General features: G+C 41.9%; 1 protein-coding gene across 1 annotated transcript in view; it reads left to right on the top strand.

The window, feature by feature from the left end:
- Positions 1-217: 217 nt before the first annotated feature.
- LOC127577988 (tetraspanin-32-like) overlaps positions 218-14217 on the top strand; it is a 117588-nt gene continuing 103588 nt past the window's right edge. The window contains exon 1 of the mRNA XM_052029695.1: positions 218-281. Within this exon, the coding sequence (XP_051885655.1) occupies positions 218-281 (64 nt within the window). The remainder of the gene's footprint in view (positions 282-14217) is intronic.

The raw sequence follows: 14217 nt of genomic DNA on the forward strand, positions 1-14217 counted from the left end.
AACGGAAGATATTTTATGTAGAACTCTGAGTGCTCTAAGTGAGGTGCCACTCATTAAGAAATTAAAATGTTTGAGCAAGCTGTTTAAATGAATGGAGCAGCAATTTTTTCAACTGTGTGTTATAACCACTGCAGGTGGACCTACAAAGCAGGATATAAGAGATTTTTATGTATCATTGGGACTTGCCACCTATTATGCATGTACCATGTTGGTAGTAATGGTTGGAGTACGAAAAGCACCACTTGGCTTGCACGAGGGCAATTTTGCAGGCTCCTTAGGAGGTAAGGTGTAGGGTCCTTTTGCTACTGGACATGGAGGGGATGAGTCTGGTGGGGAAACCCCTCAAGCAACAAGAGGGTGTATAGCCCCAGCGGGCCACATGAGTGGCAATGGCACCATGGTTTAAAAAAATGTGTTAACACTACTGAATGTATTGTCTAAATGATACTAATAATGTGAAGAATTTTGCACTGTGTTTTTCTCTTTGTATATATATTTTGTTATGAATAAAGTTTATTTCTGAAATAAAAAAAGGTAGGTCTCTTTAAAAGAAAGTTCCTAATATCCTACGACAACAAAGTTACCCTCTCACATAGCCGGGAGATGAGGCTGAGGATACTGACAGGGGTAACCCCCTGAATAACCTCCTTCCTTCTTCTCCTCTTGCTCTTCAGTCTCTACCCCATGACCCTTAGTCTCTGGGTCTCTTTGCTGCTCTTCCTCCAGCATCAACTGCTGACCTCAGTTTGTATGCAGCAGACAATGATGAAGTCTCAGTATCTGTATACCCTACACTGATGTGGGCAACAACACCTCAGCATAGAGGATCGATGGTGCTTCCACTATGATCCTGGTACTTGCTCGGTTCTCATTACATCTGTGCTTCTCTGCTGTGGTTAAAGGGTGCACTAGGGTGAGCAGTCACGGAAGCAATAAGTAGGCTTATCCCTGGAATCATCTCTCCAGGCAGCCAGGTGTCTCAGAGCAAAGGACTCACATGGAAAGATGGCATTTACCCACGAGGAAATTCATCTTAAGATCCACAACAAACTGCACAATGTGGGAGTAGAAACTTTTCCCATTGCATGAAAAGGTTGGGTTCTTCATCGGAATCCTTGTGATCGCAGCCAATGATTACACACGCTGTAAGGAAGCCATCAATACTGGCGAATCCCAGTGCCCAATATACCACTTGTTCCTCACTGAAATCATTTATTTGTGAATGGAGTACCTTGGTGACCTCACTGATGTAGCAGTGAGCAGCAAATTGGCAGAGATCCACTGGTGTGGTAAGAAAGCTGAGCGTCACTGTGTTGTTGATCTCCACTGAGGGAGCAGTCCAAGCACATGACAACAGATAAGGATCTTCTCGTAGGATGTTACATATCTCAGTGATGACAGTCTTGGAAAACCTGCAAATATACTGTCCACCAGAGATGCAAAGGAGGATATGGTGTCTCTGAAGACTCTCCGGGAGTTGGCAGAGACATCTGGTCTATAAATATCACCAACAATTTGTCCTGATCCAGCCATATTGATACTATGGCCAATAAAGCACACCAACTTCCTCAAAAGGCTGAAGAAATTTGGCATGTCCCCATTGACTCCTACCAATTTTTACAGATGCACCGTAGAAAGCATCCTATCCAGATGCATCACAGATTGGTATGGCAACTGCTCTACCCAAGACCGCAAGCAACTGCAGAGAGTCATGAGCACAGACCAGTACATCATGCACACCAAACTCTTCTATATTAACTCTGTCTACACTTCCCTTTGATCAGGAAAGCAGCCAGCATAATTAAGGATCCCTCCCATCCCAGACATTCTCCCTTCTTCCCTCTGCTGTCAGGCAGAAGATACAAAAGTTTGAAAGCACGTACCACCAGACTCAAGGACAACTTCTATCCCATTATTATCAGACTCTTGAATGGACCTCTCATATGTTAAAGATGAATTCTAGATCCCCCAATCTGCCTCGTTGTGGCCTTTGTACTTTATTTGTTTACCTGCATTGCACTTTCTCTGCAGCTGCTACACTATATTCTGCATTCTGTTTTCTTTTTATCACCTTGATGTACTTACTGTGTGTATGGCATGATCTGCCTGGATGGTATGCAAACAAATGTTTTTCATTGTATCTCAGTACATATGACAATAATACACCAATTCCATTTCCAATTCCAATTGTCCCAATCAAAAAGAAGTGTTAACAACGGAGCCAAAGGATAATGTTAAGTTGAAAAGTAGAGAATACAAAGTGGCAAAGGCTAGTGATAGACTAGATGACTGGGAACCTTTTAGGATCAAGCAGCAGAAGATTAAGAAGCTCAAAATAAGGGAGAAAATGAACTTTGAGAGAAAACTTGCACAAAGTATAAAAACAAACAGTAAAAGTTTCTATGGACATGAAGATAGGAAGAGGGTGGCTGAGGTAAATGTGGTCCCTCTGGAGAACAAAGTTGGTGAATTAATAACAGCAAACACAGAAATGGCAGATACATTGAATACATTTTTTTGCATCAATCTTCACAGTGGAAGACTTTGCTAATGTCACTAAGATATCAGATGGGTTAATGTCAAGTAACATGGTAGAACTTTACAAAAATCTCAATTACAAGAGATAACGTAATGGAGAAACTCAGGGGCTAAAGGCAAACAAGTAGCTAGGATCTGATGGATTGCATGCTAGAGTTTTAATGGAAGTGGCTGCAGAGATACAGTGGAACCATTGTTTAAAATTTTTCATAACCCATTAAACTTTCAGAAGATTGGAAAACAACCAATGTGACTCCCTTGTTCAAAAAAGGAGAAAGGCAGGAGGCAGGGATCTACAGGCCAGTTAGTTTAACATCTGTTATTGGTAAGATGCTAGAGTTAATAATCAAATAGGAAATGGCTAATCATTTAGAAAAGCTGAATACAATCAAACCTAGTCAACATAGATTTATGAAAGGTAAATCATGTTTTACAAATTACTTGAATGAGGATATAACAGGGGAATCTGTAGATGTAGTAGATAGAACACAGAACATAGAACATTACAGCACAGTACAGGCCATCCGGCCCATATTGTTGTGCCATTATTTTATCCTGCTCTAAGATCTATCTAACCCTTCCCTCCCACATAGCCCCCCCCCATTTCTCTATCATTCATGTATCTATCTAAGAATCTCTTAAATGTCCCTTCTCTATCTGCCCCCACAACCTCTGCTGGCAGTGCATTCCACGCACCCACCACTCTCTAAAATGCGTACCCCTGACATCCCCCCTATATCTTTCACCGATCACCTTAAAATTATGTCCCCTCATGTTAGTCATTGTTGCCCTGGGAAAAAGTCTCTGACTGTCCACTCGATCTATGCTTCTTATCATCTTATACATCTCTATCAAGTCACCTCTCCTCCTCCTTCTCTCCAAAGAGAAAAGCCCTAGCTCACTCAACCTATCCTCATAAGACATGCTCTCCAATCCAGGCAACATCCTGGTAAATCTCCTCTGCACCCTCTCTAAAGTTTCCACATCCTCCTTATAATGAGGTGACCAGAACTGAACACAATACTCCAAGTGTGGTCTAACCAGAATTCCATAGAGCTGCAACATCACCTTGTGGCTCTTGAACTCAATACCCCGACTAATGAAGGCCAACACTCCATCAGCCTTCTTAACAACCCTATCGACCTGTGCAGCAACCTTGAGGAATCTATGGACATGGACCCCAAGATCCCTCTGTTCCTCCACACTGCTAAGAGTCCTGCCATTAACCTCGCCTTCAAATTCAATCTCCCAAAGAGTATTACTTCACACTTATCCGGGTTGAACTCCATCTGCACACTTCTCAGCCCAGCTCTGCATTCTATCAATATCCTGTTGTAATCTACAGCAATCTTCTACAATATCCACAACATCACCAACCTTTGTATCATCAGCAAACTTACTAACCCACCCTTCCACATCCTCATCCAAGTCATTTATAAAAATCACAAAGATCAGGGGTCCCAGAACAGATCCCTGCGGAACAGCACTTGTCACCGACTTCTAGGCAGAATATGCTCCCTCTATCACCACCCTCTGTCTTCTATGGGTGAGCCAATTCTGAATCCACACAGCCAAGTTTCCCTGGATCCCATGCCTCCTGACTTTCTGAATAAGCCTTCTATGAGGAACCTTATCAAATGCCTTACTAAAATCCATGTACACCACAACCACTGCTCTACCTTCATCAATGTGCTTTGTCACATCCTCAAAGAATTCAATCACACTCATGAGGCACAACCTGCCCTCACAAAACCATGCTGACTGTCCCTAATTAGCCTATGCTTCTCTAAATCCTGTCTCTAAGAATCTTCTCCAGTAATTTGCCCACCACTGAAGTAAGACTCACTGGTCTGTAATTCCCAGGGTTATCCCTACTCCCTTTCTTAATAAAAGGAACAACATTTGCCACCCTCCAATCATCTGGCACTACTCCTGTGGCCAGTGAGGACGCAAAGATCGTTGCCAAAGGTGCAGAATCTCTTCCCTTGCTTCCCATAATAAACCTGGATATATCCCATCCGGCCCCAGTGACTTACCTATCCTAATGTTTTTCAAAAGTTCCAGCACATCCTCTTTCCTCACGTTCACAAGCCCTAGCATATTAACCTGTCGTACGCCATCCTCACAAATGTCAAGGTCTCTCTCTCTGGTGAATACTGAAGCAAAGTATTCATTAAGGACCCCCCCTACCTCTTCCGACTCCAGGCACATGTTTCCTCTTTTTTCCCTGATCAGTCCTACCCTCACTCTAGTCATCCTCCTATTCTTCACATATGCGTAGAACACCTTGTGATTTTCGTTAATCCTACTCACCAAGGACTTCTCATGCCCCCTTCTAGCTCTCCTAAGTCCATTCTTAAGGTCCCTCCTGACTACCTTGTAACTCTCCAGAGCCCTGTCTGATCCATTCTTTCTAAACCTCAGGTAAGCTTCTTTCTTCCTCTTGACAAGATATTCTACATCTCTTGTCAACCATGGTTCCTTTACTCTACCATCCTTACCCTGCTTCAATGGGACAAACCTATCCAGAACCCCATGCAAGTACTCCCTAAACAACCTCCACATTTCCACTGTGCACCTGCCCAAGAACACCTGTTCCCAATCTACACTCCCAAGTTCCTGCCTAATAGCATCACAATTCCCCCCTTCCCCCAGTTAAGTACTTTCCCATATCGTCTGCTCCTATCCCTCTCCAAGGCTATGGTAAAGGTCAAGGAGTTATGGTCACTATCTCCAAAATGCTCTCCCACCGAGAGATCTGAAACCTGATCAGGCTCATTGCCCAGTACCAGGTCCAGTACGGCCTCTCCTCTAGTCGGCCTGACACATATTGTGTCAGGAATCCTTCCTGGACACACCAAACAAACTCCATCCCATCTATCCCCTTCACACTATGGAGGTGCCAATCAATATTAGGGAATTAGTACATTTAGATTTCCAAAGTGCATTTGACAAGGTGCCACATAAGAAGCTGGTGCATATATTAAAAGCCCATGGTATTGGAGGAAGTGTGTTAGAACGGATTGAAAACTGGCTGTCTCAAACAAAAGAGAGTGGGATAAATGTTTTCTTTTCGGACTGGAAGGAGGTAACTGATGGAGTACTGCAGGGATCAGTTCTTGACCCACAATTGTTCACTGTTTACACAAATTACCCAAAGGAAGGAACAGTATATAGGGTTTCCAAACTTGACAATGATACAAAAATTGGTGGAAGAGCATGTTATGACTAGGATACTGTGAGTGTGCAAAGGGACATAGATAAATTGAGTGTGTGGGCAAAAGACTGGCAAATGGAGTTGAACTGGGGAAGTGTGAGGTCATCACTTTGTTAAGAAAAATCAAAAGGTAGATAATTATCTAAATGGAGAGAGACTGCAAATGCATGATCTAGGTATTCTAGTGCATGAATCACCAAAAGCTAGCAGGCTGATCCAACAAGTAGTTCAGAAGGCAAATGACACTTTGGCCTTCATTGCAAAGGGGTTAGGATTTAAAAATAGGGAGGTTTTATTGCAATTGCACAGGGTGTTGGTGAGGCCTCACCTGGAGTACTGCATATAATTTTGGTCCCCTTACCTAAAAAAAGACATGGTAAAATTGGAGGCTGTACAATGGAGATTCACCAGGCTAATTCCTGGGATGAGAGAATTGTCCTAAAAAGAATAGTAAATAGTTAGGCCTATTTACCTTGGAGTTTAGAAGAATGAGGGGTGACCTTATTCAAACATATAAGATGCTAAGAGAACTCAACAGGATAGAATTTGGGATGTTTTTGTGAGTGGGAGAGTCTCAAACAAGGGGTCATAACTACAAGAAAAGATGCTGGTCATTTAAAACTGAGGTACGTAGAAATTTCTTCTCATAAAGGGTGGTGAACCTCTAGCATTCTCTGCCCTGGTGGGTGGTGGAATTAGATCATAGTAGGTGTTTGAAGTGGAGGTGGATAAACAATTGATCGATCAAACAATAGAAGGGAATGGAGAAATGGCACAGAAGAGGCCAGCGTAGATCAGCCATGATCATATGGAATCACGGGGCAGGCTTGGAGGGTCAGATGACCTTTCTTTGTTGATGTACATGTCTGCGTCTCCTGGCCTGAAGCTCCTGACCCACCCTTAATGATCAGACATGCCCATAACAGTGCCTCTAGAAATAAAGTGCTGGCAGTATGTTCACTATCCAGGCAAGCAAATAATGAGCAACTTCATAGCCAGATGCTGAAAAAAAAATACACTCACTCTCACTTGTAGCACACCCTGTTAACTGTAGAAGGTATCTGAGCAGCCTGAGGTCATTTCTGAAACTGCCCTCTCAGGTCACCCAAATGTCATCTGAGTATCCCTTTAAATTGTGAAAGAGCAACAATAGTGTAAGGTGTTCCAAATTCTACAGAGTCTGTTCAGAGACAGTCATAGCTTGGGTTCCAACTTATGTCAGCATGGCAGAAATAATGACATAATTTAGAGCTTGTCTGCACAGGAAAAGGTCAGGTGCACTAACAAGTGCCAGGTCCAATTTCACAATTAGCATAACTTCACCCAAAAATGGTCACTAATGCAGTAAGAAAGATTGGATTTTGTATAAAAACAACAACTAAGCAATTTCTAGGTGAGTAGTGTTTTGCAAAAAATGTCTCCCTCTCTGTACAGTAAAGGTACAGTATATTCACCTAGGTCTTTACAAAAAGCAAAATACTGCAGATTCTGAAAATGTAAAATAATTCTGATGCAAGGTCACTGATCTGAAATGTTAACTGCTGCTCTCTCCAAAGATACGGCCTGACTAACAGTGAGTATGTCTTCTAACAGATGCTACCTGTACAATTTAAGGTTTTCATGCAGTCGGAGATTACATAGATTACAAAGTAGGTGGTTCTCTCACTTTGTAATTGCTTCAGCAGGGGCTCTTATCCAGAGATCCTCTAATTTGGGGTTGTGTCCAAATTCTTCTAATCTTATTGTCTTTGAGATTGGTAACATCACCTTTGTGTCTTCTATACTTTAAGTTAAGGTCACTTAAATTCCTAACAGCTAGATGATAAGAAGGATAACAGAAGTCAATAAATGAGAAAACACCATTCATTACATCGAAGCTGATCCCTTAGGGCCAGCTTTAGCACTTTCTCCTCTCTGTATAAGCCTGATTCCAGAAACCCAGGTGGACATTTTAATGCAGTGGAGAGGGAGTGCTACAGTGTACAGCTTTCTTTTGGATGGGACATGAAAATAAGGCCCAGACGATCTTCTCACGTGAACAGAAAAGACTGTGGGAGATGTCCTGTTGTTCTCAACAATATTCATCCTTCACTATCATTACTTAACACAGGTTTTTTAGTCAGCTACATCACCAATGTTTGTGGGGCTTTAAGATGTTCTAAATTAGTGAAGCAGTTCCCTGTATTACAGCAGCTGTGAAGAGGGAATGAAAATGAGCAGGTTTTAAAACAAGCTGACAACTGGCTATCACTCATTTTGTGTTATCATCCAAGACAAATTTCATTCCCTTTGTGCCATTCTTCCTGATTGAATCATTGGTGTTAAATTACCTGAGCCTCAGGTAACTGATAAGTCAACAGTTGATGATGGTTAACTGCAAACTGTCATTCCCATGGGGTTGCTTCCTAGATTGACTGAATGGCTTTCGGCCTGGAGTTTCATTGGTGTGAAATCCATTACAGAACTGATTAAATTTTGCTGGGATTTGCTGGCCACTGAGACTAAGCTCGTTATGTAGCCAGTGCTCATGTAACAGGCTAACGGGTGCCACTGCTGCAAAAGGCCTAACTACAGAAGCTGTTTATTCATCAACCTTCCAATTGCTTGTCCTGACCTACTTCTTTGCCAAAAATAGCCTTGCTCAGGTCGTTGTTACAAATTGAATTGTGCTGCTTGAGTGCCTATGCCAGCTCTTCAAGCCAGGTTGCCTGCAGTCAACACTCTGCCAGAATTACAACTACAACACGTGTCCTAAAACAGAGTAACCCTTTACACTACATCAATTCCCCAGCCATACATGGAGGCTCTGGGATACAGGCATCTGTATCCAGCTGTCAGATCTTCTGCCTCATAGAGGATATGGAAGGCACAGAACAAGGCATGTCTGGAGTACTTCCTACTAAATCTTCAGGGACAAAGAAAATCTGGTAAAGTATAATCAAGCTAAACTATAGGCAAGATATTATACAAAATTACTGTAGCTTCTACAGGTAATACAGATTACAAAGAGAGAGAACCCCTTACTCTGAAAACTGCTTAATCACTTACTGCATTCAAACCCTTCATTTCTCACATAGCATCTGTTATAATATACACTCACAGTGATTCAGGCAGTATCTTTGGAAAGAGAAACTGTTAACATTTCAGATCACTGACCTTGCATTGGAATTATTTTACATTTCTAGCATCCACAGTATTTTGCTTTTGTTGCATACATTTACGTCTCTGTAAAATCAAATTCATGCATTTTCTGATTTATATCCTTGTACACATCTTTAGGTCCATGCACTCTTAAACAATTATACGTTTGGAGATTCCCATACTTACATGTTCACACATACTCACATGCAAATGTCCTCATTTATTCCTACTTTCTCACAGTGCATTTGTATTCTCAATCTCACAGGCCGCACAGCATCACACACTCTTAAGATTACATGCTTGCACCTTCTCATGTTGATAAAACTCTTATCCTTACTCAACCAAAATGTTCCTGTGAGGAAGAAAGACAAGGATGGCAAGGTTCGGAAACCATGGATGATGACAGATGTTGCAAATTTAGTCAAAAAGAAAAAGGAAGCATATGTTATCTGAAACTGGACAGGGCCTTTGAGGAATATAAAGGAAGCTGGAGAGGGCTATAAGGGGCCATGAAATATCTTTGGCAAGTAGGATTAAAGAGAATCTCAAGGTGTTTTAAACATATATTAAAAACACGAGGGTAACTAAGGAGAGGGCAGGACCACTCAACGACAAAAGGGGGAATTTAGGCTGGAAGCCAGAGGAAGTGGGCAAGGTACTAAACGACTACTTCGCATCGGTATTCATCAAGGAGAAGCATGTGGAGGATAGTGAGATCAGGGAAGGGTATGCTTATATTCAGGGCATGTGATTATCAAGAAGGAGGCGGGGTTGGGGCTCCAGAAGAACATTAAGTCCCCAGAGCCTGATGGGATCTATTCCAGATTATTGAGAGATGCAAGAGAGAAGATTGCTGGGGCCTTGACAGAGGTCTTTATATCCTCTTGAGCCACAGGTGAAGTCCCAGAGGACTGGAGAATAGCCAATGTTGTTCCTCTGTTTAAGAAGGGCAGTAGAGCAGGCACAATAGTGTAGTGGTTAGCGTAACACTATTACAGTGCCAGTGACCTGGGATCAATTCTGGCCACTGTCAGTAAGGAGTTTGTACATTCTCCCCATATCTTCATGGGTTTCCTCCAGGTGCTCCGGTCTCCTCCCACATTCCAAAGACGTATGGGTTAGGAAGTTGTGGGCATGCTATGTTGGCGCCGGAAGCGTGGCAACACTTGCGGACTGCCCCAGAAAACTCTATGCAAAAGATGCATTTCACTGTGTGTTTCAATGTACATGTGAGTAATAAAGATATCTTATCTTATCCTAGAGACAAACGAGGAATTGATAGGACGGTCAGCCTTACATCAGTGGTACGGAAATCTTTGGAGAAGTTTCTTAGGGATAGGGTCTACTCGCATCTGGAAAAGCATAGACTTATTAAGGATAGTCAGCTTGGCTTTGTGATTGGGAGGTCATGTCTTCCAAATTTGACTGAATTTTTTGAAGAGGTGACTAAGATGATTGATGAGGGTAGGACAGTGGATGTTGTCTGCATGGACTTCAGTAAAGTTTTTGACAAGGCCCCTCATGGTAGGCTGATCCAGAAGATTAAGGCACAAGGGATTCATGTAGACTTGGATTCAAAATTGGCATTACCATAGAAGACTGGAGGTCTGTGACCAGTGGTATTCCGCAGGGATCGGTCCTGGGACCTCTGTTGTTTGTGAGAGATATATATAAACGATTTGAACAAAAATGTAGATGGGCTGATTAGTAAGTTTGTAGGTGACACAAAAAAATGGCAGAGCTGTGGATAATGAAGAAGGTTGTCAAAGGATTGAGCAGGACATTGACCAATTGGAAATATGGGCAGAGAAACAGCAGGTGGAGTTTAATCCAGACAACTGTGAGGTGTTGTCTGTAGTAGGTCCAATGTAAGAGTATGCAGTATGCAGAAAATGGCAGGACCCTTAGGAGAAGTGATGTACAGAGGGATCTTGAGGTGCAAGTCCATAGCTCCCTGAAAGCGGCAACACAAATAGATAGGTTGGTAAAGAATACCTCCCTTCATTGGTTGGTGTTTTGAGGATAAAAGTTGGGAAGTCATGTTGCAACTGTATAAAACTTCAATTAGGCCACATTTAGAGTATTGTATACGGTTCTGAGTGTCGCATTACAGGAAGGATGCGGAGGCTTTGGAGAGGATGCAGAAGAGGTTCAACAGAAAGTTGCCTAGATTAGAGAGTATTATCTACAAGGAGAGGTTGGACAAATTTGGACTGTTTTTTTCAGGAAGATCAAAGGCTAAGGGGAAACCTGATATAAGTATATAAAATTATGAGAGGCATAGATACATAGATAGTCAGTCGTTTTCCCAGGGTGGAAATGTCAAATACTAGAAGGCATAGGTTTAAGGTGAGAAGGGCAATGTTTAAAGCAGATTTACAAGGCAATTTTCTTTTTACACACACAGTGGTTGGTGCCTGGAACACGCTACCAAGGGAAGTGATGGAAGCAGATACGAAAGCAATGTAAGAGGCATTTAGACAGGGACATGAACATGCAGGGATTAGAGGGATATATACAGGCAGATGGGATTACTTTGGATTGGAATCAGTCATCACATACATCATGGGCCAAAGGGCCTGTTCCTGTGCTGTACTGTTCTATGTTCCATCTTACATCTTGATGTGCTAATCATCATAAACTTCATATGGACTGTTCATTCTGCAGGATAGCCCTGAACATCTAGTTGAAAGATTATCCATCTGAAACAAGTTTCTCTCTCCGCAGATGCCACATGACCTGCTGAGCATTTCCTGCACTTTTTGCTTTTATTTCAAATTTCCAGCATGTGCATTTTTTTTGCTTTTTGCCCACTCAGACCTCTCTGTCCCAACAGTTGCACAGTTCCAACAAAGCCCAATGTAAGCTTAAAGAACAACATCTCATTTTCTGATTAATCACATTACAGCCCTCAGGTTTCCTGCATTCCACATTAATGATCTTTGACATCCAATTGGTAGTGTAAGGCACCATTGATCTGTGGAGGAATCTAAAGTGCCGTGGCATGATGCCAAAGGCATATTCTACAATGGACCTTATTACTGCAAAGGCCTCAGTTTATTTATGTTCTGCCTCTGCTTATAGATAGGGTGTCAATAGGTGAACTGAATATATCTCCAAGAATCTTCCTAGGCCTCCAAATAATCCTGTACTTACCATGTTTTCGGTCAAAGGGCACGAGAAAACTTGATGAATAGCTTCAGAAGAGCTTTGGGGTTGATAAGCTGAATAAGAGGAATGGATCTGGGTTAAATGTATCTCAGGCCATTAAGAGGAACAAGTGAAAATTCTGACCATTATGTCCCTCTCCTTTTTGAATGCTGGCACAGTGTCAGAGAACTAAAAGACTCCTAATGCAGTGTCTCTATTTAAGAAGTAATAGAAAGAGTTAATTGTCATTAGACAGCTTAATATCCATGGTGGACAAATCACTGGAGAATGTTCTGACAAATAGTCTAAAATCATCAATTAGAAAGGGACAATTCAATCAAGGACATTCAGAATGGATTTATTAAGGGAAGGTTATATATCACTAATGAATGACTCTTTTGAGGAAGTAACAAGAAGGGTCAGTGAAGGAAGGGCACTTGATACAGTCTACAGGGATTTTAGCAAAGGGTTTGACAGAGCCACACAACATTCTGATTGGAAAAGTAAAAATGCATGAGACAGAAAGGAAGGTGGCAAGTGGAATCCAGAAATGACACAAGACAAAGGTAATGGTCAAAGAGAATTTTAGTGACTCAGGGTTTTAATTCTGTGGGACTCTGCATTAAGTGACTCCAAGACCACCACCAGTGATGTATTAGGTAACATTATAAGGGATGGTCCCAAAGTATCTGTATGCATCAATGATTTAGACGAATGTAGGAGCTATTATGTACAGGTTTATAGATGATACTGAAAATGGTTGTGTGGTTGACAGTGAAGAAAAAAATATTAGTCTCCAGGAAGACACCAGTGGATTAGTTAAGTGAGTCGGAAAGTGAGAAATTGAATCCAGTCCAGAGGAATGTACGGTAAAGACACAGGTCAATGGAATGCATGATAAGTGGCATGATACCAAAATGTGCAGAGAAACAGAAGGATCCTTGAATGGAATGTGATCTTATCATAACTTAAGGTACAAATACACCCAGTATTCAATGGTTTGCATTCCTCTGATATTCTCTTCTGTGTCTAGCGACATGAGGCAAACAGTTTCTACCTTTGCTTCTCCATTCAGCAGAGTGCACTCCAGGGAGTTGTTTCCACAGTGGAGATTTCTCTTATACTGAGTTGCTGACATTTTCCCACTCTGATACTGCCACTGACCATCTCCATTACTATTAAGTGCCACATGACCATTAGCAGGCTCTCCTTTCCAGAACGTGCTTTCTTTCAGGTTCATTTTCTTCCTGTTCCTGATTCACTTGGGCTCTTTTCCCCTGTGATTAGATCGTGCTCTCTCTTTCTCTCTTTCTCTGTTCCACCCCCCATGCATCTTTTTCTACTTCATATCTCTGTTTTCTATTTATTGTGGAGTGAGAAGAAAACAGGTGGCTCAACAACAATGTTAACTGGAGCAGGAAAAAGTACCATGAGGTGGGTCCTAATTATCAGCTAAACAGGCTGAGCCCCCTATGGTATTGAGAAAATGAGAGGATTGTATCCAGAGCCACTACAGAGCAGATAGAATGAGCCTGTAGAATTGCCAATTGTAAATTCAAAATACCAAGGGAAGACGTGGAGCTTGTGCATTCCTGTGACTAGCTCAACCAACAGCCAATAAGAGAAGAAATTCAGTCTCAGCCATTCCCTATTATAATTGCACAATGATCAAAGATTTGAAGGAACTTCATTACATCATGAATTTGCTGAATTTGCATTTTAAAACTTAAAATTTAACAATGGCACTAAATTTGTGACATGATGCTCACAACTGCCCATGTTCCTGCGTAAAAGGGAGAAAAGATCTATTGGTGAGATCATTAATGGCATCAGACCGACTGTAAAAAGTAGCTGTGAAATTTCTTCATAAGTGTGCTGTACAGATACTTTGAGACCATCCCTTATAATGTTACCAAATACATCACTGGTGGTGGTCTTGGAGGAAAGGGCAACCATGGTAAACCTGACCTCATTTCACCATGGTGTTCTTCTAGGGACCGAGTTCTAACATATATCCAGGAAAAATGCCAAAATTTAGTTCGGTTATCCCATGGTTTCCAAATCTCACAGGAGAAAGACACAAGGATAGAATGAAAATGGGTTCCCCCTGAGCCCCAAGATTCTCTGAGATATCCTATAAAGTTCCCTCCCTAAATGCATGCTGAAGTCAA

The sequence above is a fragment of the Pristis pectinata genome, chromosome 14, assembly GCF_009764475.1.
Source record: "Pristis pectinata isolate sPriPec2 chromosome 14, sPriPec2.1.pri, whole genome shotgun sequence".
Taxonomy (NCBI): Eukaryota; Metazoa; Chordata; class Chondrichthyes; order Rhinopristiformes; family Pristidae; genus Pristis; species Pristis pectinata.